The 24984-nt window shown below is 41.9% G+C and overlaps 1 protein-coding gene across 3 annotated transcripts in view; it reads left to right on the top strand.

The window, feature by feature from the left end:
• LOC117825893 (serine/Arginine-related protein 53-like) overlaps positions 1 to 19330 on the top strand; it is a 126082-nt gene extending 106752 nt beyond the window's left edge. Inside the window, exon 7 of one of the 3 annotated variants that reach the window (XM_034701871.1) lies at positions 19267 to 19330. In XM_034701871.1, the coding sequence (XP_034557762.1) occupies positions 19267 to 19295 (29 nt within the window). In that variant the 3' untranslated portion in view covers positions 19296 to 19330. Of the gene's footprint in view, positions 1 to 55; positions 178 to 13886; positions 13949 to 19266 lie in introns of those variants that run through there. The other 2 variants (XM_034701872.1, XM_034701870.1) reach the window with 2 other exon arrangements.
• Positions 19331 to 24984: the final 5654 nt, after the last annotated feature.

Genomic DNA, 24984 nt, shown 5'->3' with positions numbered 1-24984 from the left:
TTTCTGATGTCTTGGACATTATTCCTTGTTATCGAGGGCCTATCTGTCTCCCCAGGTTTGATTCATGTCTTTTTCGAGCCAACGGATGAAGCCAAAGCCAATCCAGGCAGCAGACTCCAGCGCAGAGATTTAGGCTATCAGCTCTGTTCATACTCAGAATAAAGCTATGTTGATCTGCAGCTTTATGGACACCTTTTTAGCTATCTACAGGCCAGATCCAGGCTTCACAAGTAGCCTAGCAGTAATGGTGACAGTCACATACCTAGAGGATCACAATGGCGAATAGCTGTCTGTTGAACTTTTAGCTCAGTGTACTGAGCTATGTCCCTGAAATGATGGGAGGAGGCTTCACCTTCAGTAAGTGTGAACATTTGTTGTCTTGAGATATTTTTACAGAGTTTAAGTTGAAATGACTTTCATCAGGAAATTATTTAATAATACAGCATGATGTTTTCAACTTATGGAAATAAGATCTTAAACAATGTTTTTTTAATAAAATGTATTGAATTTGAACAGGTAGCAGTTTGCATCAATGTAAATATGCTGAATCAGCACTAAATTTAACCTTGTTCACAAGATGGCACCAAGAAAAACACAAACAGTTTAACACACACAACAGACACTTTTTTTTACATTTTAAACAACAGATCCACATAAAATAGTTAAAATATAAGATAAGCCCAAAGCTTTGGGATCAGGCATCAGAGGTGGAAAGAGATGTAATGCACAAGTTCATGTATGGTTAGTTTTTAACCAATGTTTGAGTTTCAGTTATCTCACCCATTCACGTTTTTTTGCCCTCTTTTGAATTCGATACTATTTTAGAAATATTTATATTAAAAGTATCTTAAGGGGAGTTTTAAAATGTCAGTTACTTTGAACAAGAAAGGAAATAAATATATACACTACCGTTCAAAAGAAATGTCCTTATTTTTTAAAGAAAAGCACTGTTTTTTGTGGTAAATGACTATTCTAGCTGCAAACGTCTGGTTTTTAATGGAATATCTACATAGGTGTATAGAGGCTCATTTCCAGCAACCATCACTCCAGTGTTCTAATGGTACATTGTGTTTGCTAATCGTGTTAGAAAGCTAATGGATGAAACATCTTGAAAACCCTTGTGCAGTTACGTTAGTACAGCTGAAAACAGTTTTGCTGGTTAAAGAAGCTGTAAAACTGGCCTTTCTTTGAGCTAGTTGAGTATCTGGAGCATCACATTTGTGGGTTCGATTATATATATATTATCAAAATGGCCAGAAAAAGAGAACTTTCATATGAAACTCCACAGTCTATTCTTGCTCTTATAAATGAAGGATATTCCATGCGAGAAATTTCCAAGAAACTGAACATTTCCTACAACAATGTGTACTACTCCCTTCAGAGAACAGCACAAACAGACTCTAACCAGAGTAGAAAGAGAAGTGGGAGGCCCTGGTGCAAAACAGTACAAGAAGACAAGTACAGTAGAGTCTCTAGTTTGAGAAATAGACGCCTCACAGGTCCTGAACTGGCAGCTTCATTAAATGGTACCCGCAAAACGCCAGTGTCAACGTCTACAGTGAAGAGGCGACTCCGGGATGCTGGCCTTCTAGGCAGAGTGGCAAAGAAAAAGCCATATCTGAGACTGGCCAATAAAAGGAAAAGATTAATATGGGTAAAAGAACACAGACATTGGACAGAAGAAGATTGGAAAAAAGTGTTATGGACAGATGAATCGAAGTTTCAGGTGTTTGGATCACACAGTAGAAGATTAGTGAGATGCAGAACAAGTGAAAAGATGCTGGAAGAGTGCCTGACGCCTTATGTTAAGCATGGTGGAGGTAATGTGATGGTCTGGGGATGCTTTGGTGCAGGTAAAGTGGGAGATTTGTACAAGATAAAAGGGATTCTGAATAATGAAGGCTATCACTCAATTTTGCAACGCCATGCCATACCCTGTGGACAGCGCTTGATTGGAGACAATTTCCTCCTACAACAGGACAATGACCCAAAGCACACTTCCAGATTATGCAAGAACTATTTAGAGAAGAAGCAGGCAGCTGGTGTTCTGTCTGTAATGGAGTGGACAGCACAGTCACCAGATCTCAACCCCATTGAGCTGTTGTTGGAGCAGCTTGACAGTATGGTAGGCAAGAAGTGCCCATCAAGCCAATCCAACTTGTGGGAGGTGCTTCAGGAAACGTGGGGTGAAATTTCTTCAGATTCCCTCAACAAATAAACAGCTAGAATGCCAAAGGTCTGCAATGTTGTAATTGCTGCAAAGGGAGCATTCTTTAATGAAAGCAACGTTTGAAGGACAAAATTATTATTTCAACTAAAAATCATTATTTCTAACATTCTCAATGTCTTGGCTATATTTTCTATTCATTTTGTAACTCATTTGATAAATAAAAGTGTGAGTTTTCATGAAAAACACAAAATTGTCTGGGTGACCCCAAACTTTTGAACGGTAGTGTATATCAATGTTTGATTAAATAATTATGATATATTTCAGTTAAAACCCACTGTTTTCATTTTAATAATTTCAAATGTCTCTTGAAAAAGAGTTGTTAGAAAACATTCCAAATTTATAACAGTTTATTTATCACTGCTGAACACATGATCCCAGAGTCGGCGGGTAAATAATGTCAAAACTGATCTGCAAAGTGTGACCAACATTAGCAGAGCTAACACCACCGGCATTGGTTCCCTATTGAACGTAAACATTCATATGTCTGTGTTGGTTATGCACTGCTAAAGTGATTATATGCCAGTTTAAACAACTTTATCTCTGACAAGTTAATTGTTGATGATGATGATGGAAGGTCTTAAATTGTTTGGTTGCTTCATTGTAGATGTTCCATTATTTGACATTGTAACATTGTATCATCTCCATTTTCTAGATCAAAATACTGACTATGCGTGTCGTGCTATGAAATGCCATCTGACATAGGTGCTTTTTTTATGAGGGTCCTAGAGCATCTAAATATTATGGCACTAGCCATCGACCAGAGCTAAAGCCCTGGCCTACAATAATAATAAAAAATGTGTGATATGTTTAACTGACTATTAACTCTGGTGCGGACTAGTGAGGGTGACGATGATAAAGGTTTTGTTGACTTAACATCCCAAATAAACTCCACACCTGGCTTGAGCGAGGTGCCAAGTTGAAATAACGCAGAAGTACACTCATTTTAAATCATTGGCTATAGCTCTCATCCTAGTTTGCTGGTTTGATTTCATTTTATGTGTGTATGTGTGTGTGTGTCTGTGTAGGTGTGTGTGAGGGCGAGGGGGCACATGTAAGTGATCCGTGAACAATCTCTATCTCAGATTAGCAGAGCTGCAGCAGTGAATTAGATGTGTAATCTTATTTCTAATACTGACAAACCTTTTAATCCCTGTTCTGTGTTCAAACCTGCCATGGTCTTAGTGTAGCAGGTATGACCTTTGACCTTAGAATGATAGACTTTATGGTCTTGTCAAAGCTTATGGAAGTCTTGATTCCTTCTACTGAGACCAGTTACCCACAGGGGGAGAGGGGGGGTAGACACAATAAAAAGGGAATCCTCAATTCTGACAAAGTGTTCGGTATGTTTGATAAATGGTAGAGGTGAGGCAGAGAGTGTGTGTGTGTGTGTGTGTGTGTGTGTGTGTGTGTGTGTGTGTGTGTGTGTGTGTGTGTGTGTGTGTGTGTGTGTGTGTGTGTGTGTGTGTGTGTGTGTTAGGGGGTGTCTCCAGATCAGGGCTAATCGGTGAGATCAGCCACAGTGAATAGGCGAGTCGTTATTCTCAATTGGCCAGGATATGTTGTCATACGATAGAGAGTGCAGGTTTAAATCCCTCAGCCGCTATTGTTTGGCCTTCCATACATACTGGCTTTCCTCCTCTTACACACACACACACACTCACAGAGACACACACACAGAAACACACACAGAGGTATGAGAGTACGGATGAGCATCAATGATAAATATATAATCCCCACACACACACACCATTAAACCCAGTGGATTACAGTTTGGGGAATTACAGCAGGGATTTCTGTTGTCTCTCTCTCCTCTCCTCCTCTGCTTTCACTGCCCTCGCTTGTCAACAGCTCCACTTGGCCCAGGCTGCCAATCCACAGCTTTGATGAGGCAGTGTCAGCTATTTGTTTGGCCAAGCACAAATGGATCTGTGAATAGAAAGAGTGTAAGAGACAGCGAGAGAGGGAGAGAGAAAGAGAAGCTGAAGAAGAGGGAGAATGGCTATCCTGGCATGTGATAATATTGAGACATAATCTGCCACCTTCTTCCTCCACTCCTCCTACTTTCTGTTGTCTTTCCCTCTCTTACAGGTCTCTCATTCTCTCTCTCTCTCAATTCTTAACTCCGTCTCTCGCCCCTTATCTCTTAAGCACAGACTGTGCCAGTGTCGGCTTGTAGCTGATTACCGGTGTAATCACTCACATTTTAGATGATCTGATAGGAGAAAAGGCCTACAAATCATCTTAACACCCCCCTGAATCCGCCTGAACTCCTTCTCCTGGAGACGATGGCCAACAACTACTTTATTTTTGTCCTCAATATTTTCTTTCTTTAACAGTAGGCCAGAAAATTCCCTCAGAAAAGCCCAGTTAGAACAATGCCTGGGTAAGCCCATTCTGCCAATATCCTCTGCTTAGTTCAGTGTAATGTAAGCCCTGGATTTGCTAGTGTAAGTAGATTGAGGCACAATGTAAGTACAAGTGGAGTTGATGTAGTTAACTTTGTTCTAAGAGGCAGCTTGCTGTGTCTCAGTGAGGGCTGCTCGCTGCCTTTTCTGTGACTGAGATTTTAGAGCACTCGGTAACAAACAACTGGCTGCAACTACAAGAATTCTGTTCCTGTGAGTATTTTTGTTTACTCCTGTTTATGTTTTGATTCTGATAGTAAACACGGATTCTTTGTGAAACATTTTTGGATGTGAAACCAGTACTAACAACACTTACACCTTTAGCTTGTAAATGCAAAAACCTTGTGTCAATACTTTTGGTATTTGATCCAACACAGTGCAAGCATTGAAACTTATTTATATCATCAAGAGATCTTGAGATTTGATTTATGTTTTCTTATTTTCTTTTTCATTTGCCTCACAAAGCCTGCCTCCATATTTTGCTCACTGTTGTCTGGAGTAGGGTTTAACTTAAAGCTTCTCTAAGACGTTTATGAAACAGACTGAAATTAATACTGATGCCTTCTTTAAGAAGCTACCAAAGTGAGGTGAATCATCAGCATAGAAATATATTTTCTTTGTAGTTTGTTTAATGCCTGAAACCTGCCTGTGGGTTAGGTGTACAACAATATGACTGACAACAATCTCCTGAAGAAAGTTTTCTACTCTGTCATGTATCATTGGCGAAAACATGATCAACAAAGAAATAAGACAAATTCTTTATCCAGCGCCAAATTTGACACAATCCCAAAACTCTTCACAGGCTTGAAGGCTTTAAGTGATTTACAAGTAAAGGTGCTAGGGATGTTCCAAAACAACTATTTCCCAAGTCGTTCAAATGAAAGTTCAATTCTGAATAACCATCTAGTCTAAAGGTGAGGAAACAGTCACGTTGCGTCTGTTGTAGTTTGATTTAGGCAAATACATGAATCAAATATCTCTAGTGTAAGTGATATTGTCTTAATTAGGGAGGGGAATCGAAAAAAAAACCGAGTAAAATAGTGGGTAAAATACCTCCACAATGACCCCTGGAGGAAAAGCATTTTTTTCCTCCAAATTCAAGTATTTTCTTCCAGGCTCCAGGGTCCACGTCCTGACTCACTCGGCCGAAAATGAAGTACCGAGAGCGGGTAAAATACCTCCGCCATGACCCCCGGAGGAAAAGCATTTTTTTTCTCCAAATTCAAGTATTTTTCATCCAGGCCCCCGGGTCCACGTCCGGACTCACGCGGACGAAAAATTAGGTCAACCTGATCAAGTTGAATATGTTCATGTTCAGTCTTGTGCAGACATAATTTTGGAAAAAATTAAATGGTTCCTTTTGGTGCGGAAGACTGTGTAGAACTCCTTTTTTTCCCCTTAAAAAAATACTCAGGAATCGTTAGGAGAATTGATAAGAAATTGGATTGATAAGCAGAATCGACAACGACATTGACATTGATGAAATCTTTTCAATTCCCACCCCTTGTCTTAATCAAGTTCAATTCAGTAAAAAAAAATGCTGTCCATGTAAACACTTCTCTAAGAAGTACCACAATTTCACTTCAACATGTTTGTGTGTAAGTGTGTGAGTGTGTGTTGCATCTTTAGAACTGTTAATTACACATGAAGGGGTCCCTGAGCAGCAGGCCCAGAGCCCTTAGGGGCCAGTGTCGGGGCTGGTAGGAGAGGGGGAAAGACAGATTACAGCGGTCTCGGGGCACCAATAGAGGACCAGATGAACCAGCAGGGGCCCCTTTCTTTTATTCATTCCCCCAGTGGACCCCTCTACAGGTCCTGGGCATGGGGCCTGCTCACATAAGGCCAGACCTGCTTTATAGAGCAGTGATTTCTGATTAGATCATTTTGTTCAAATAGTTGTTATAGTACAGTATTTGAAAGTTTGAGGTGTTTGAATGGTTTAGTGTTAGCTTAAGATTTCCTAATTGAGCAGATGACAACCACAACTTTGGAAGAAATCCTGTGTGTGATCACCATACAAGTCCTGTAACATATACTGTAAAAAAGAGTGTGTGTGTGTGTGTGTTTGTGTGTCCAGGGGTGATAATCCTGTCTCCCGTCTGCACAGCCCCACTCAAACCCTGTTAAGCCACTTCATTCACTTTGATCCAGTTTTGGGGGACAGTTTAATTTCCCATAATGCTGCTGATCAATGATTTCCTTTCAGCGCTGATGTAATTAGCGGTTTTAAGCCACTTTTGCGCTCCAGTCCGACTGTGTTTGAGGAGGGGTGGAATTTATTATGGGGGAGTTTTAAAGAAAAATCAATATCAGCTCACACAGAGGGTTACATCAACACAAACAGGGAAATGTGTTTCACAGAGCCTTTCTGCTAACCTACAAGACTGATTACTGAAAATCAAAAGTCCTAAAAATGAAAATATTAAGAGTCATTAATAATTCAAACGATATTTAGAAAGTATTTTATGTAAGAAAAACACATAGTGCCAAAGGAGAGGGTTGTCTAACATCAAGGTGAAGGGGTGAAATGATTCACAAGTGTTCAAGAGAAGAAAGTGTCAATATTTGAGCACTTTTTTAAAGAAAACTTTATTGATGTAAATATTGAAATGAATTTGAATCTCTGTATCATCTGTTTGATGTAAGACACACAGTGAGTAATTGCCCGGCAAGCTGTCAGACACACGCACACACGACTCAACAGTTTCCTACAGCACTTTAAACTAATCATGCGTGTTTGTTCTTAAAAGTCTTGTCCAGTGTGAATTATAGAGCTGTCTAACAACCTGAGACAACTCCCAGAGCCTCCCAGCTGTCATTTAGTGGGCAGAGCTGACCTCCTCTCCACTCAGAGACAAAGACAGGCACCACCAGCTAAATGACGGGTTGTGTGTGTCTCCTGTATTTAAGCACACGCAGGCTGACATGGTGTTTGTAAATTTCATGACAGAATTCCATTAAGGCATTTGACTGGAAGCAACAATGAGCCAGCATCGTGTTGACTGCTGTAATTTGCGCGGAGTAAATGTTAAACAGAATCAAATGAGCTGTTCACAGATTCAAAACAGGGTATGGAGCAACACCGTGAGACTGATGTCTAAAATGTTTAATTGGATGTCATTATTGCATCATAGTTTTCTTTCTCTCACAGGGAAAAAGGTTTAAGTTATCTTTCTGTGTAGCTCTCTTTTGTACCATCTGTCTTCGCCAGTCTTGCCAGATACTGTAACACTGTCAGGTGTGAGCTAATGACCCACTACCCACAACCAGATCACCTTGAGTTGCACCCCCCAATGCCACTGGTCACTTCTTATCTTAAAGCTAGGGTTGGTAGTCACGGAAAGCTAGCATGAATTTGAGTGTAGCATTTCCTCAGGACTCCGTCTAACACCCCCCCTCCCCTCAGAGCTCCTCCAAAATGACGCCCCCGCTCACATGCACGAGCGCCGCTGATTCGCGACACAGTGTACCCCGCTAATAAATTCAATGAAGAAGAAAAATGTGACACTGTAAACAAAGAGCAACGATGAAAGAAAAAAGTTATCTTCCCGAAGTCCACTGGAGATTTAAACATGGCGGGGTGTGTTATGTGTTGTTCTTTATAACCGCTGTTGCACGGGAAGTGACGATTCTTTCCACCAATCAACGGACTGCAGTGTTTCTAGCTCCACCTTATGGGGTCGGATCGGTATGTCTGGCACCCAAACAGAAGGGTAACAAAAAGTGGGACGGTACGGCTCGGTAATTTGGGGACCTGTCCCGGTTTTAGTCAATGGAAACGCCACAAAATGCGTGCCGTACCGAGACAAACCGAACGAAACCGCTTGGTGGAAACAGGGCTTTATCGTCAATATCGGTATATTGCCACAGCCCTACATTAAATAATCAATAACAGTGAATTCTTAATAAAAATTCAAAGTTATAAGGAAGTGTTTTTCCTTCTTTTGCAGATTTAGCATTACAAATATATTTATTTTAGACTTTAGGGATAACTCTCTGAATGCTACTCTACCAGAAATAAGACGTTTCCTCTCCTTCTTGTCACCTCCCCGACACTGACCTTGTGGTCATAACTGACCAGTAGCTTTGTCTTTCGTTTAGCTGGCTCCCTTTCTGATTTCCCCTCACTCTGCTGGGCTAACACAGTCATGTGGAAGGCTACAGCCTGAAATTACCACCAGGCCCTCTGCCAGAGCCTGACCAGGTAGTCATTGCCCTAAAACACCTTTGAGATTTTCACCCTTTTGAAGTGTGTCAGTACTTAAAGAGATAACAATGCCAGTGCCCTTTAACCTCGTCAGCCTCTTAAGCTCTATATGTGTGCGTGTTAATGTTTGTGTGTGTGCGTGCGCATGTGTGTGTGGACTTCCATGTTTCCATTTGGCTGACCGATCTTTAAAGTTGCTCACTGGTCTGGTTACAGCCAGGGGATGAGGTTTGGCATTGAGTACTTTCAAATGGAACCAAACTAAGCCTATATGCAAACAAAACCCAGTGAATTAGGGGGAACTAAGCTGGCCTGTTCACAGCAACTCCTCGGCCAACACTGAGGCACAGAAGAAGAAGAGAGAGCGAAGGAGAGAAGGGAGAGAGAGAGCGAACGAGGCGAGGGCTCCTCTGAATTCTCATGAAGGGCCTGTTCTTTTAACTGTGTCGAACAAAACAACAGGGGCTAAGTAATGGGGTTTTAAAGTGAAGCACATTTGGATAGATTGTGTAACGCCCTGTGTGGGTGTGAGGCGGGGAGCACGGAGGAAAAGAGAGAGGGAGAGAGAGACACCGAGGGCGAGTGGGCGGTATTGTGTGGCAAGAACAAAAGGCGAAAGTTGGCAAACGGAGGCACCCAGTGAAAAGCTTGGAACCAAACTGGCCGGCTAATTACTGACACGCATTGTCAAGGAGGAGGAAACACAACAAAACCAGGATAAAGATTAATTTTTATGCCTCATCCTCCTGCGCTGTCAGACACACAGAAACAAATCCTGTAAATTGAAAAAGAGGAAAAAAGAACGAGGCAGGGAGATAAAGGTGGAGGGGATCAGAGGGATAAATCTATAGGAGTGTAACAGCACAAAGCAGCGCGAGTAAGGCGCCCTTTATTCCCTCAATCCCTCCTCTCAAACATAGGCTATACACTCGTCTTTATGTTTCTTAGCTGTCTCTTCTTAAAGAAAAGTAAAGAGTTTGTGGAGAGGAGTGTTTATGGAAGGAAAAGGAAAGATAAATAGGCCTGGAGTGCATGTAAAGTCGCTGCCAGTGTTCATATTTTTAGGTCAGTTATAAAAGAAATTCCATTTAGTGCCAAAGGTTGCAGAGGTGGCCAGAATAATATAGAAAGGCTGAAGTTAGGGAACACAAAGGTCAAGATCAGGAGTGGGTTGTAATGGTGATATCTTGTGAGAAATGTACAAAGAAAGAGAGAGAGAAGAAAAGTTAAGAATGAGTGATAACATTTGGCGGGTTTTTTTTTCTAGAAAGATTTCTAACATCTCCTGACATGTTTGTTCTGCATCCAGCTCATTTTTCTTATCCTCTGCTCCTTTTTTAAAAATTTCTCTGTTTCATTTTGACAAGTGTTTTGAAAAAAAAATCTCTTGTCATCCCCAAACTACGCCAGGCTCAGTTTTCTTTCCCCCCTTTTCTTTTTTCTCTTTTGTTATTACCATGGAGGTTTCACAAGCGCACATCGGCGATTTGGAGATGAAAGAGGTGGAATCATCCCGATTCCTGCCCTGCCACTGAGCCGCTCAAACTCCCTGACAAAGCTGTCAGACTCCATTTTGGCTCAAACTGCCAGAGTAAACTTGCTCTGCCATTTACAATCAACAAGAGGCAGGCCGTGTCAGAACCCTCAGACTGCTCCTCTTTTCAGAAGCATTAAAGTCTGTATTCTCTCCTTACATTTTGTCTGTCTACTCATACTCCCTCCTTTCTTAATCCTCCTTTTTTTCCTCTTTGTGTATCTTACATTGTTTACTCTAGCGGAAACACTGCTGAGTGTATTTAGAGATGTTTATAGCCTACATAAGACATGTGCATGGAAAAACACACAGGTAGTCATACTGTACACACATTTTTGCCGTGGTGTTGTTTGTTTTTACATATTTACATGGTCTTTGCTTATGTATGAAAAATCATCTCATGTTTATTTTTCTACATGCAGTCTGCCTTCAGACATATAGATCTGGAGATAGTGGAGATGCTCATGTGATTTCAAGGTGACTGCTTCCATTTGGAAATTTTCCTCATTCACAAACATGGGATTCCCTAGTGTTCTTGATTTCACTTCATGTCAGGAGATCATGAAAAAACTGTCATTGTCATTTCCCAAGCAGGTTAACTCTTTGCATCTGGAAACATGTAAATTGTAACATATTAATGACAGTGGAAACCAAATGCACAATGGCTTTCTGACTATGAAATGTAGGATTTTTTGTACTCGACAGTAAGTGTCTCTCCATGGATATTTGTAACTTTGTCTGGAATTCTTTTAACTGTCTTTATGTTGTTTTTTGGGCATGTTAAGGGCCTCTTCTTTTTAAACCATGTTAGATACAAAGATGTAAGAAATTAAGGTAGTCACACAGCTGCTCTTGAACACCCTTAGGGTTAATTTATACTTCTGCGTTGAATCAACGGCGTACCCTACGCCGGGGGTCCCCGTAGCTCCCGTACCTACGCCGAGGCCTACGCACGTAGCTGATGTGCACCTCCTCCAAAATGTAACTCCCCGTAGAGCCGACGCGGACCGCAAGCTCTGTGATTGGTCCGCTCGACGGCTCTGTCTTTCCCGCATTTACAACACTTCCGGGATCCCGGACATCGGCCGCACATCGGCCGTGTATTTCATCTCCTCCTCTCTATTCTTCATGTAATCATGTCTGTATGATAAACAGCAACATGTATCAGCTGTAGATTAACATAACACGCTCTGAATCTCTGTGGAAAAGTAAACAGAAATCGTAGCGGGACCGGAAGCAGGCGGCCGGTTATCAGAGAGACTGCACTGCCCTCAGGCGTTTCGGAGGAGAATAGCTGCGCAACACGGACACACCGACGCACAAGTATGTGGGGCTCATGTCCGCGTCAGCCCCTGCTGCGAGGGAGACGCAGAAGTATAAATCAGCCTTCAGGGTTCATTTATGCTCCCCTTACGTACGAAAACAGACCTTTATGCATAACGTCAAAGCCCTCATACTCCCATGCATCCTTTGGACTGGACATTAAGCAATTCATTCCCAAGAGGCCGCTGCTTAGAGTAAATCGGCAACCTCCATCCTAAAAATATGAGTCCAATGCGGAAGTGCTAAAAACTGCAGTTCATTGACGATCCGCTTCAGGCTGGCTCTGGAAGTACCAGAAACCACATACACACAAATTCAAATAAAGCTGATCTTTACAGCAGAAATCAACACGTTCACAGCCTGGTACAAAAGACGAGTGTAGTCTGGAAAGCTAATTTCTCGATCGGCACACACTGTAGGGGGGGGGGTGAATTTTTTTCTAATGCTGCAATTTCGAAAATATTGAGATTACGAGTCTTCCAATGAGAGACACAGCTGACTTGATTGAAAGGCGGGAACACTGTAGCTGTTGGCTAGGAGGCTCAAAGCCCGCCTCTTTACGTCACAAACAAGACGATTGGCCTCAAAACAGCGTTTCAGAAACAGATGGGGGACGTCCCGGATACTACGTCCATATTTTATACAGTCTATGCTTAGAGTCAATAGTTACTTAATACAAGAAAAAGAAGAGTCTAAAGTTTAGGATAACAAACAAGAGGCGAAATCACAGGCAGCGTTTCAGACGGTGGTAGTGTTTGAGGCTGTGGGCGGTGAATTCTTTTTTTTTGTTTTGCAAGCATGACTTTGTTGCCTGTTTAATACGTCTATGGTAAGGGGATGAAATGGTTATAGGGACGAAATGAACGCAGAGCGTGGACATAGATCATGTCAGTATCTGTATGCGTATCTATCAAAGAGCATAAATGAGCCTTTAAGACATTAACTCAAACCAGATTGATTTAACAGTGGCTCGTGTTGACTGGTAACTGTGGTTGTGTAGCTCTGGTTGCAGGAGTTTCGTGCCGGCCTTCCATGGTCTATATCTCGCTGCAGGTGCAGGGTTTAGTGGAAGTTCACCTCTGTGGCTCAGGTCTGTGCATTCAATGCATTCAATCAACAGTTGTATTGTTGAGCATTCAAAAGAAACACATCCAAAACATCTGAATTTATCGCAATAAGTAAGACAATGTGTTTGTACAAGCAATCGTTTCTCACTCAGCATATGTATTTTTTGGACTGAGGGCTTGCTTTAATAGCCATGCTTTTACACCATTTTAATGTAGTCAGATGAAGCAGGCAGGGTAACATTTATACATGTTGCATCCAAAGTTAGGGCTTAAACAAAGTGGCTTCCTGACGGCAAAGTAACGGGCTGGAAATGCCTAAACAGAGTGAACACTTACACCAACATTGGGCAAGACTTTCTTAAATTAGCTTATGTAGAGTAGAGTTGACCCTGTCTGCAGCAGCTGATGGTCTACACTCTGTAAGTGTGCTCCGGTTGGTTTGATAACAGGGCAGAGCTGACTAAGATCCCCTGTGGGTGATACACTTACTACCGACAAGTACCTCAGAGAACACTACGGGAAAAAGAACTTCAGTTTAATGAGACCCTTAACTTTGATATCTCTTATGCTGTTTTCAACTTGAACATTTCAGCACTTTGACTCTGTAATGATTCATAAGTCATGACAGTTTACATAGAAATAAGACTGGGGACTTCAATCACAGATCAATGAAACCGTTGACAGTCTATACGTATATGCTTTAACATTAGGTGCACCCAGTTTGTTGTTTTATCCTGAAGCTACACCAGGGCTGATTAGTATATGTGAATGGTTCACCTCTCTAATGACAAATCTAGAACCACAACTGAATGCAACTCTTACACAGCAGATATACATGGAAATTATGGGCCAGATTATTAATAATTTCATAGTCCTTAACATCTGCTCCTCATTCAAGTAAGGGGTAATAATTCAACCAATTACTAATTGAGTATTATATTCTATGAGAGTATTATCATTCTATGGGAGGCATGTTACAGCCACCAAACCAGGAGCTGCTCCTCTAAGTGGCTCTAAAGACCCAGGGAGGGCGAGGGACAGTGCACATATACACGAGAGAGAAAGAGAGGGAGAGAGACAGAGAGAGAGAGGGGAGGCATGATGCTTGGCTTCTCTCCAGCAGTGCTGCTCCTGGTGTGAGAGAAGAAGAGTCTCCATTCTCTGGCTGCTCTTTCATGTTCGAGGCACCCAGGAGAGAATGAAAGAAAGAGAAACACAGAGGTGAGAGGGTGCAATGAGATGTTTACGAAGAAACATTTCAGCTTTGCTCCGCGTTTAACACCAGCCTTTGAAATCATGAAGAAACACTTCCAAGAAAGAATTATCTTCTTGTTTCTGTTTTTCTGCTTCTTAAATGTGAAGATTAAAAGTCTGCGTCAAATGTGATAGAAACCTGATTATTTTGGGCTTTTCAGTGTCGGTTGGCACAACAAAACATTTGAAGACGTCATCTTACGCTCTGGGACGCTACAACAAGCCTTTCAATGACTTTTGGACATGACTAACAAAAGTACTATTAAAAATATGAAGAAAGTAACTGTCAGATTAATTGATAATGAAAACAACGCAGCCCTGGTGTGTGTTCTGAATATCATTTCATTATCAAATCAGAGCACTTAATTACAGCCAGAATCTGTGTAAAATTCTACCTGAAATATTGATCACCTTGGAGTTAGAGGCTTCAGTCAGAATTAACTACAGAGAGTTTTAAGTCTATCACTGATGCAGCCATATCACAGCTCTACTATTAATGTCTGATTTCTGTCTTTGTGTCTGTGACAGTGTGTTTGTGCACCTGCACCGTGGTCACTTTTTTACTTTGAATAAAACCCTTCCCTGTCCCATTTATTCTGCCGCGCTCAGCCCAGCCAGGCCCGGCCCCGTACCGTCGGCTCGGCTGGTCTCAGCGTGGCCCAGCTCGGCTAGGAATGAAACGGGGTGCGTCCATAATCTCTGTGCCGGCATGTTAATTTTCAAGTCAAAGGGGCAGCTCCCTTTTCATCACGGCGGAGGCTGTGGAATATTCAGCGCGCTGCAGATGTTCATGAATAATGTCTGTGGCCAAACCCCTGGCTGAGGCTGGGGGGGGGAGAGGAGGAGGAAGAGAGAGGGGAGAGGAGAGGAGGAGGGTAGGGGGGAGGGGGAGGAGGAGGGAGTGAGGCCAGATGAATTACACGTAGGGGGGATCTGACAGGCGGCGTGGAGCTTTGTGATCATTCCAAAGTTCTAATAATCTCTCTCACCTTCTCCATCTCCCCAGTAATGAAAGAGAATAGGTGATTGCACCCCGGGCTATGTTCCCCGCGTAATGACTCCTCCAAAGGCACAGAGCCGCCAAGGAAAAATGAACTTTGAATGAGCGGCGAATTGGCTCTGACAGAGTGATAGACCGTGACACAGATTCTGTAGCAAAACAGACGTAGTGCTAATTGATTATCAATATTTTAAGCAAAGTGATGAAAATAAGCATTAAGAGATGAGAAAAGAGGGGAGAGGGGGAGACGGGAGCGCTCAACGCTACCTTGGAGGGAGGCTGTCATTTGTCCAATCTCCCTCGTTCTTTCTCTCCCCCTGAGATTCTTCTGCTCGTTACGTCCAGGCTGTGTCCCCCATCTCCCCCTCTCTCCCCCTGTGCCACGCTCTGCCTCCCCTCTCACCCTCTCTTCTACATACCTCTGTTTTTTTTTTATCATATCTGTTCAGGTTAGCTTTAATTGACAGCTTTGTTCCTGAACACGTATTAATTTTGTAACAATACATTGCTTTATTTATTTTTCCGTTCTCACCTCTGTTTCTGTCTCTGATGTTCTGCTGAATCTTGTTACCCTGCCACTTTGCCCCTCAATGGGTGTAATTTTTTATTTCAATCACATTCATTTTTTTTTTTTTTACAAAGAAAGAAAAGAATCAAACAATTTATTCAAAAGCATTGTTGGCTATGTCTGTCTCTATCTCTACAATAGATGTCAAAGAAAATGAATACACTCTTTCATAGAAGTATTACATACACAGACACACACTCGAGCCACCATCCGTGAAGTCCACACACCAAAGACTAGGCAAGCATCAGCCGAGACCACCAAGTTTGTGTGTCTATTCTCCAGTGTGTGTTTGTTCCTGTAATGTGGTCAGTGTTGGGTCCCGGCTCTCCTGCCTTTCTTTTTCTAAGTGGCCGCCCTTCTGAACCTCCTTGTGTCAGCACTGCGATTAAGCGGCTCCAGTTTACCTTTCATGTGAGGGGGTCCTGATAGACTTAGTCCCATCTCCCCCCCCCCACCACATCCACTAATACCGCACACACATGAGACACCCACTCGGTGGTGTGCCGTCACAATGGCATCCAACAGGCTTTCAGCACGGGGGACCAGAGCCTTTTCTGCACCATTCAACAGCACGCTCAAGTGCATTCACACTGCAATAAATGAACAGATACAAACACACACACACACACACACACTCGCACATAAACACAAACTAGGCAAAGAGATTTTTGGAGTGGAATTGCAGCACATGCTCAACTCAAACATAGTGACTGTCGTTATAGTGGATTTAAATCTGAGCACTTTTTCCTGAAGAACCTCAACTTCCTCACTGAATTAGATATAGAGAAGAAAAAATCTTACTATAGAATTTTGAATGCACAGTATAGATTTTTCTGAGGGGATACCAATGGCTGATAATGACCTGCTCCTGGTGGTACTTGTGTAGTTTATGCACACCAGAGGTTAAGGAAAGCTAGGATTTAGTGAGCAAGTGAGTTTTCACAAACTAAGCATACTCACTGGACTAACATCAAAACTCTATGTCAATGGTGTGTCACTGATGTTGATCAGACTGTGAGATCACAACATACGGGGCAGCTAGGGATACATCTACAGCAGGGGCGTCAAACTCATGTCAGTTCAGGGGCCACATACATCCCAAGTTGATCTGAACTGGGCCGGACCAGTAAAATAATAACATAATAACCCTATAAATAACGACAACTCTAAATTTTCCACTTTGTTTTAGTGCAAAAAGTACAAGTGCATTCTGAAAATGTTTACATTCAATGAACTATCTTTCTACAAAAACAGCTGTTGTATTTTTTGCCATGAGGAGTCTCATAGTGGGCTGAATATTTCACTCTTTAAGCCCTGAAACTTGCTGCGAACACACCAAACACGCGGTTACCCATTCACCTGACACAGAGTGTAATGTTTACAGCAAAAGAACAGATAGATTATAATAATGAAGAAGGTAAAGTTGATTATTTTGGAACCCTCAGCTCCAGCATGAACAGTTTGCTTGCTGGACAGTGTTGTAGGCAGGGGTGTAGTGCTAGTGTTAGTAGTTAGTTGATCATCTTATAGTGCTCTAAAAAGTCTTAATGATCTCAACCAGATTATGCAAACAGCAAGTCCCGTTCAGGTGCGCTCCGTCAGCACTATGATTTTATGCGACCCCCAGAGGACAAATTTGAAATAGTAGTTACTTTTTTGAAAAATTGCAGTTAATGTCTTCTCTTTAATTTTTTCACTTTACAAAGTTGTTCCACGGGCCGGATTGGAACCTCTGGCGGGCTGGTTTTGGCCCATGGGCCGCATGTTTGACACCCCTGATCTACAGGGTAGTGGCGTCTCTGGATACTGTTCCAGTTCACTATTAGCTGGCAAAATCATCGGTCTTACCTCGAAAAAATGTGGGTCATTGAATGCTGTACATTAATTGATTTTTCATTAATTTACAGCATGGGTTGTCTCAAGTAAACTTTCTGTAATTCTGAAATATCTATTGAATCGGCACTACAAGACTGAATGTTTTATTAGTGCTAATACAAGCCACAGCCTCTTCTATGTCTTATTTCCTAACTTTTCATCTGACTTAAAGATTATTTATGTTAAAACCATAGACTATATAATTAATGGACGCAGTAGCGCTGAAGCGCTGTTTTGAAGCCAATCATCGGCGGGAACCATATTGGAAATGCTAAACACAACGTAACTTCTGTCAAGCTAGTGTGAGGTACAGAGGCAGACTTTGAGCCTCCTCGCCAACAGCTAGTGTACCCGCCTGTCATGCAAGTCATTCATATCCTTAAATGGGCAAAACTCATAATCTTAATATCTTATTTTTCTTTTAGCGGACGCTCCATGAACTGCAGTTTATAACACTTCCGCATGGGCTTCATATTTTGAGACCGGAGGTTGCCACTTGGTTAAATTTTAAGGCCTTTTCCCCTCATTTTGGGTTCGCACATATTTTGGAAGTTGCAAGCATGTCTCCTCTGAAACACTTAAAAACATCCTCATGAGTGATGCAGCTTTTACTCTGTCCTGGACTTGCTGCAGCTGCTTCTTCTTCATGCAATTTATAGCGGCAAGGAAAAACTTCCTTTAACAGGCAGAAACCTTGAGCAGAACCAGACTCATGTTAAACAGCCATGTGCCTTGTCCGTGTTGGGGTTGGAAAGAGGGCTAGAGAGAGTTGAAGAGAGAAAGAGATGATGGTGGTGAGATGGATAGTCGTAGTTATAGCATCTGGAGTCAGGCACGTCCACAGCAGCAGGCCGTCTACAGCAGCGATCAAGAGGAACCTACGAGACAAGGGAGCTAAGAGACTCCCAGAAAGATCTATAGTTATTAACTTAAAGGGACAGAAAGACTTTAAGTAAGTGACAGGCAGATAGAGGAGAAAGAGAGGGAAATATCATGTAACCCTAATTAAAACTCCTTTATACAGCCACTGTTAAACCATAGGAGTATCAATAGAATTGCCGTTTTCTTCTTCTTTTCTTCTTGTGACAAGTAGTCTGGTATAAATGGCCAAATGTTGACCTAATCTATATCCAGCATCCTAAGAGGGATTCATCTGTTAACAAGGGGATCACTAACATCCATCACAAAACCTGTTCAAAGGTTAAAAGAGAGAAAAGGTTGAAAAAAAACAGGAGAGTGTTCAAAGAAGATAAAAGAGGAGACTAAAAAAAATCAAGAGGCATAAAAAAGTGGTAGTGGCATGCAGAGACATGACAGGGTTGAAGTTGAGGGTGAGATGTCATTCAGAGGCCCCAGGATGCTTAATATTTTACAGTGTGATCCCTGCATTATGGATTTGGACTGATTGCCCTCTCAAGACTGCTGTTATGAACTTAACTGCTCATCTCAGTTAAGTTCTCATGACAGAACTTTTGTATTCATCTAAAGGCAGCAAGCTGAGAAAATAACTGTAATTTGGCTGCTAGAGAAAACACATGCACACACACATTCATAGACACATTAATGTAATGCTTTAATAACTACTGTAAGCCCTAAAAGGCAGGAGCATTTGCAATTAACATTTGATATTTCCATAGAAAGGTTTGGAGGTTGAACTCTGTGTGACCCGCTGGTTACATTATAGAGGCTTTGTTGTATTCTTTCCCCCTCAGGCTTTTGTGTGTGAGGTGCTCCCATGCCTTCTGTGGGTATTTGGACATGTGTGTTCCTCAGGTGTGTGTGTGTGTGTGTGTGTGTGTACAGCCCATGGCAGTGTGTGGTCCTCAGAGTAACCTCCCTCTCTGATCTCCTTGACCGCTGGAGGCCTCTGCTCCTCCCCACCTCTCCTGCACTGCTCCTCCTTCTCCTCTCTGGCCCAGGGTCCGGGGCCTCCATCTCTTCGAGCAGACGCAGAGTCAAGGGGATGCCCTTTTCGCCCTTGGGTCTTGAAGGGCAGGTTTGGGGTGCTGGGCCTGAGCCACCCACATGCCTTCCAAAGACCCCACTTCTCAGATGATTATTTGCTTGTTTGCCCCGAAACATGAAACTTGTTCTCAACCCCAGACCTCCAGAGCAATGCTGTGCCCAAAGGAAATAAAACCCCAGACCCCCGAATGTTGTGAGTGTTGTTCAATACAGAGGGATTTCCAGTGTGTGGCTGAGGTTTGATGCAAAGGTCTTCCTATTATCCACCTCTTGATTTAACCTGATTTATACCTGGTGTTAAAATATGATCCTTCTGTCTGGATGTATTATCTGGGAGGAGGAAAAATGACAACAGAGTTTGTCTTGCTGGTTGTGTTTTGATTTTATGCAGGTCTATAGCCAATCCATACACCATGCTGGCAGCTCCATACATCCAGGGACATGTCTAGAGGGGCATCCAAAGGTGGCATGGGCTCAACTTGAGAACTAATCCTATGCTATGGCTTTTTTCGAAACCACCAACTGTACTCACTGTGCGTACTTTAATTGTCCAAAATTCAGTAAGTAGTACGCAGTATGTGAACAAGAGCAAAATTGGTAGTATGCCTAAATACCCGGATGACTTACTGATTCAGGAAAATTTCTCAGAATGCAGCTGACCAGTCTCTCACGTACTGCTTCCCACAGTCCACAACGAGAATGTTCCTCTTTTTTTTGCCGGGGGACACTCAGTTTTTAAGTGGTGTGAAAAATATTTCATTCCATAAAAAACACTTCTTAACTTTTTAAAGCATAAGTAGATGCTAAAGAAGAAGTTTCGTGATCAGCTTGGCCGTTGTTTGCTTCTGTTTTCTGAAACCAGAAATCCAGCGACGCCTGGCCCCAGCATACTGCATAGCAGATCGAACAAAACAGTCATACTACATACTAAATTCATACATTTGTAGGTAGTATGTAGCAGGCCGTTTCCAAAACAGCCTCTGATTAGGTTGAGCCCATTCAGAGGTGGGACTTCAGTTAAAATCAACTATTTGGGCTGTGCTGCAACAGGCTGTTAGTAGCCTATGTGGCTCATTTCTTTTTGTGTTATTGCTTTGAACTTTTACTTCATACATACATCCTCCTTTTACTCCTCTAATAATTCAGCCAAGATTTGAACATTGGCGCTCCGTTGTCAAGTCAAGTCAAGTCATCTTTATTTATATAGCACATTTAAAACAACCAGTGTTGGCCAAAGTGCTTTACAAGGTAAAAAGTAAAAATTACATGAAGACAACAATAAACAACACAACATAACAGGATATTAATGTCCTCTTCACGAGTAGAAGGCCAAAGAGAAGAGATGGGTCTTCAACAAAGATTTAAAACATTCAACAGTTGGGGCCGATCTTAATTGGAGTGGCAAGCCATTCCAGAGCTTGGGGGCCGCTGCTGCAAAGGCTCGGTCTCCCCCGGGTTTTAAGGTGACTTTTAGGCACATCCAGGAGCAGCTGGTTTGTTGACCTCAGTGCTCGGGTTGGGTTGTGAGCATGGAGAAGATCAGCCAAGTAGGATGGTGCCAATCCATTTAGGGCCTTGTACGTTAAAAGTGCAACTTTAAAATCAATCCTGTGACGGACTGGGAGCCAGTGGAGAGCACGCAGCACAGGTGTGATGTGCTCCCTCTTTTTCCTGCCAGTCAGGAGGTGAGCTGCCGCATTCGGTACAAGCTGCAGGCGCTGAATAGACGCCATGTCTAAGCCGACATACAAAGAATTACAATAATCAAGCCTAGCCGTAATAAAGGCATGTACAACTCTCTCTAGATCCTTAGGAGGGAGATATGCCTTCCTTGTGTTACTGTTCAGAAACTTTAAAGAACATGAACAAAAATGTAATGTCTGTATGGTAATAAAATGTTAGTAGCTTAAGTAGACATAAGAGTAGACATGATTACTGAAGATGATAAGAGTAAATAAAAGCTATTCAGCTATTCAAACTTCATGCCATCTCAACGAGTGAGTACCCCAGTTGGGCCATCCCAGTTAAAAAAGTCTGCACACACCCCTGCCTCCTTCATCATCATCTCTGACTTCTGATGACAGAGTGCTTTCCAATCTGATCACAATCAGGATACAAATTAAACATGAATAATGCTAATGCATAGGCTCTTTGTTTTTTCTGATAAGAGGTCACAAATACAAATCACATTTCAATACCATATGTGATTTAAATAGAAGAGTCTAACTTTAAAGTCATGAGAAACAAACAGCTGCTTACACAGACCTGGTTAATTTGACATCCAGTTATCCTTCCATTCATCTAGCTGTTTCCAAATCCATCATTTCGGTTTTAACCTGATGAGAATTTTTTTGTTTAGTCTTTGTACGGGGGAACTTTTGATTTGTAGTCGTTACTAAAAAAAGTGTAGAGTTAGGGCACCAGTTGGCCTTGTGGTCTCAGTTTGCGCCCAAGGTAAAGAGGCTACAGTTTTTGTTGTGGCTGTTGGTTCAACTCTCGGTTTCTGCCCCCCTCATTTCCCGTCTTCAGCTGTCCTATCAAATAAAGGCAAAAATGTCCCCCACAAAGCAAAACTTTTAAATGTTTTGGAAATTATCAAAGTGATCCAAACAATTTATATGTCGACATAATTTTAACTCCAAGTCTTTGGAGTCCTATTTTTCCATGAATCGATTCATAATTTTGTCTTTTACAGTGTCAAAGTTCTCATGTGATCCTAAAGCTCAGGTTGTGAGCTTCAAATTGATTATCTGTTTATCTAAAACAGTTTTAAAACAAGACTTTTCTTGTTTAGGCCTTTGTGAATAAGACAAAATCCTTCTATCTTCTCTTGTCTTGTTTCTTTCTACCCAGTTGCTGCGAAGCCTCTTATCCTAAATGACTTTTTCTATACTTGTGAGGTTTTCTTGGTACAGCTCAGTAACTCTTGCCTTAAGGGTTCATGAAAGACAAAAGAAAATAATTTGTGGAACTAAAGACTTTTTTTTGTCTGTGGGACAAACTAACCCCGCAGACACAGTTTGACTTAAAGTAAAAAAAAGTCATTGATTATTAGAGAACATGTTTTGGCTGTTAGTTGACTAAGAAAGTTTTTTCTTGTGTTCTGTCGTATAAAATGAGAGAGACAGTAAAGGAGATTTGTGTTTGATGCTAACAGAATTAAAAAAAAGAAAAAACTGTATTTTCCATCTTTGGTCTGCAGTCGAATATCAGTCAAACAAAAATATTTGCATGAGCAGAAGAAAGTTTTGGCCTTAATGGAGTGTATACACAGCAGGGAGGAGGATGTTTACATCCAATCTACCGTATGTGGGCCTTTGGTTACTGAGATTCACTGTAAATAAAATATGGATTTGAATTGTATGAGTCTGTGTTTGTAGTTTGCGGAGAAAATGAACTCTGGACAGAGTTATCTCCTTTTTTTTCCTTTGATATGAATCTCTTCTCAGTTCCTCACCTCTTTGAGTTTGACAGATGCAATCTCAGCGTGATCACTGAAAAGGAAAATACAAACCCGGAGCCCAGGTGTCTGGAGTTAAGAGGTTGTTTTAAAAATTAATAGAACAAATGTTGCATAAGAGAGGCTCCAGAGTTTGAAATGTTGTTTTTGACTCGGGGAGGGGAAGTAGGGAGAATCTATTTTCTCCACACATCCAGATAAATAATCCAAACTGTCCCTCTGACTTCATGTGCAGTTTGGAGATTAACATGTCAGTATTGTTGTTATCAAGCTCTTCTGCCACAACACAGTGTCAGCAGGCAGCACTCCGCTTGCATCTGGCTCCTGCACTGAGGTGATCATTCTTCTCAGAATCATCCATAACACCAGAGAAGAGCAGGCCCTAATTGAAGCACCCCTCCCCCTCCACAGGCATCAGAATATACTGTAGCTGTGAAACAAAACAGAAGCTTTTCAGACGATTGGCGATGAATAATTGATTGATTTTGTAAGATATCTCTGTCTAATTGTTTGGTCTGTAAATATTTCATGGCTGGTGTTAAATCAGACTAATGACAGACGCAGAGGAGCAGCCTGCGACAGTGATTGTTCAAGTCCAGGTCTCTTCTTCTGGCCTGGAGGAATTCACTCTGTGTGATCTTCATGCAAACTAGATCAATCATATGTGTACTGCAGAGATTCATATACAGCAAATCTGCATCCACATTTATGTCCTCTTAAGTCATCAGATAACTTCCCTCACTTTCCAACACAAGTTGCACAACATCAAACATCACCTGCTGCCGTAATGCAACCTTGCCCTTGAATATCTTGATGTGTTCTGCTGCTAAATATTTAAACCCCTTCATGTTGTATCTCCTCTTGACTGCTTGTCTAATCTCAATGCAGGTACGTTTGTGATATGTCCTGTGTCAAATAATACTGTACAGCTACAAGGTGTAGATGAGCTGCTTTTGATAAAGGGATCTGTACAAACACAAAGACACCTGCAGTTAAAGGCCTGTGTGGAGCATTCAGCTTGTGGTGTCAATGTGTTCTGCCACCTAGTGGCTGCTTTGGATGCCTGCGTCCTCCTGTGATCCATTTAACCTCTACACCTGCTGTAGATAGCATCACTGTGGTCTCACACTGCGCTCTCTTTCTCTCTCTTTCTGTCAATAGTTTAGGTTTTGTTTACGTGCAGCACAGTTGCAAATGTTCAGAGTCTAGCATCAGAATCTCCTCCTGACTTTGGGATTAGTCTCAAATTACACAATTTTTCAATCACTGACACACAACCGAACTCCTTGGCAATTAAAGGTTCCTCTTATTGTTGTAGCCACAGTTCCTAAACAAAGTAACAGAGTAAATTTGTGCAGTACCTTTCATGGACACATCAGAAATTGCTGCACTGTACAGCTATTTAAGGAGAAAAGTTGAACTAGAGAACATGGCTCCTCTGTCCTTCCTTTCTTCTTCTTCTCATTTTTGCTTGTCCATGTAAATCAAAGAGTATCAGGAAGCAAAAGGTTTTAAAAAATGTTAGCTGAAGCGTTTGTTCAATGACTTTGTCAAAAAGTGTTGACATTACAATTCCTTTTTCACCAATATAACCAAATTTTACTTACAATTGGGACCTTAAAAATTCACTCCTTTGAATCCATCCTTTCTAACAAACCAACCCAATCTTTATTTGTTGCACTTAAAGCATCTTTTCATGCTAACTTTATCAGAATTCATCTTTGAAAAGTTTTTTTTGCCACTGAAATGATTTGTAATGTGATCTGTTGACAGCAGGTCAAATACACCTCTACGTTTCTTTACAGAGACGATACTCGCAATATTTCAATATTGTTGCTGCAGCCAGCTGCATCTTTCCAGTTCTCCGTCTGTCTTCCCCAGCAGTTTTCTGTCCATCTTTCCACTGTCCATCTGTTTTGCCTTCTAGCTCGTCAGGCCTGTCATATGTCCGTTAGCATACCTACCTGTCTGCCTCCCAGCCCCACTGTTGCTCTTCTGTTTCTTTGTCTCGTCTTCCTGCCTGTCACAGCTCTTTTTCATCAGTGTGCCTTCATGTCTGTTTGTCCGTCTGTCCGCCTGCCTGCCTGCCTGCCTCC

This window comes from Notolabrus celidotus, chromosome 14, assembly GCF_009762535.1.
Source record: "Notolabrus celidotus isolate fNotCel1 chromosome 14, fNotCel1.pri, whole genome shotgun sequence".
Classification (NCBI taxonomy): domain Eukaryota; kingdom Metazoa; phylum Chordata; class Actinopteri; order Labriformes; family Labridae; genus Notolabrus; species Notolabrus celidotus.
The sequence above is the reverse complement of the archived record's forward strand: the minus strand, read 5'-3'. Positions and strand labels throughout refer to the sequence as shown.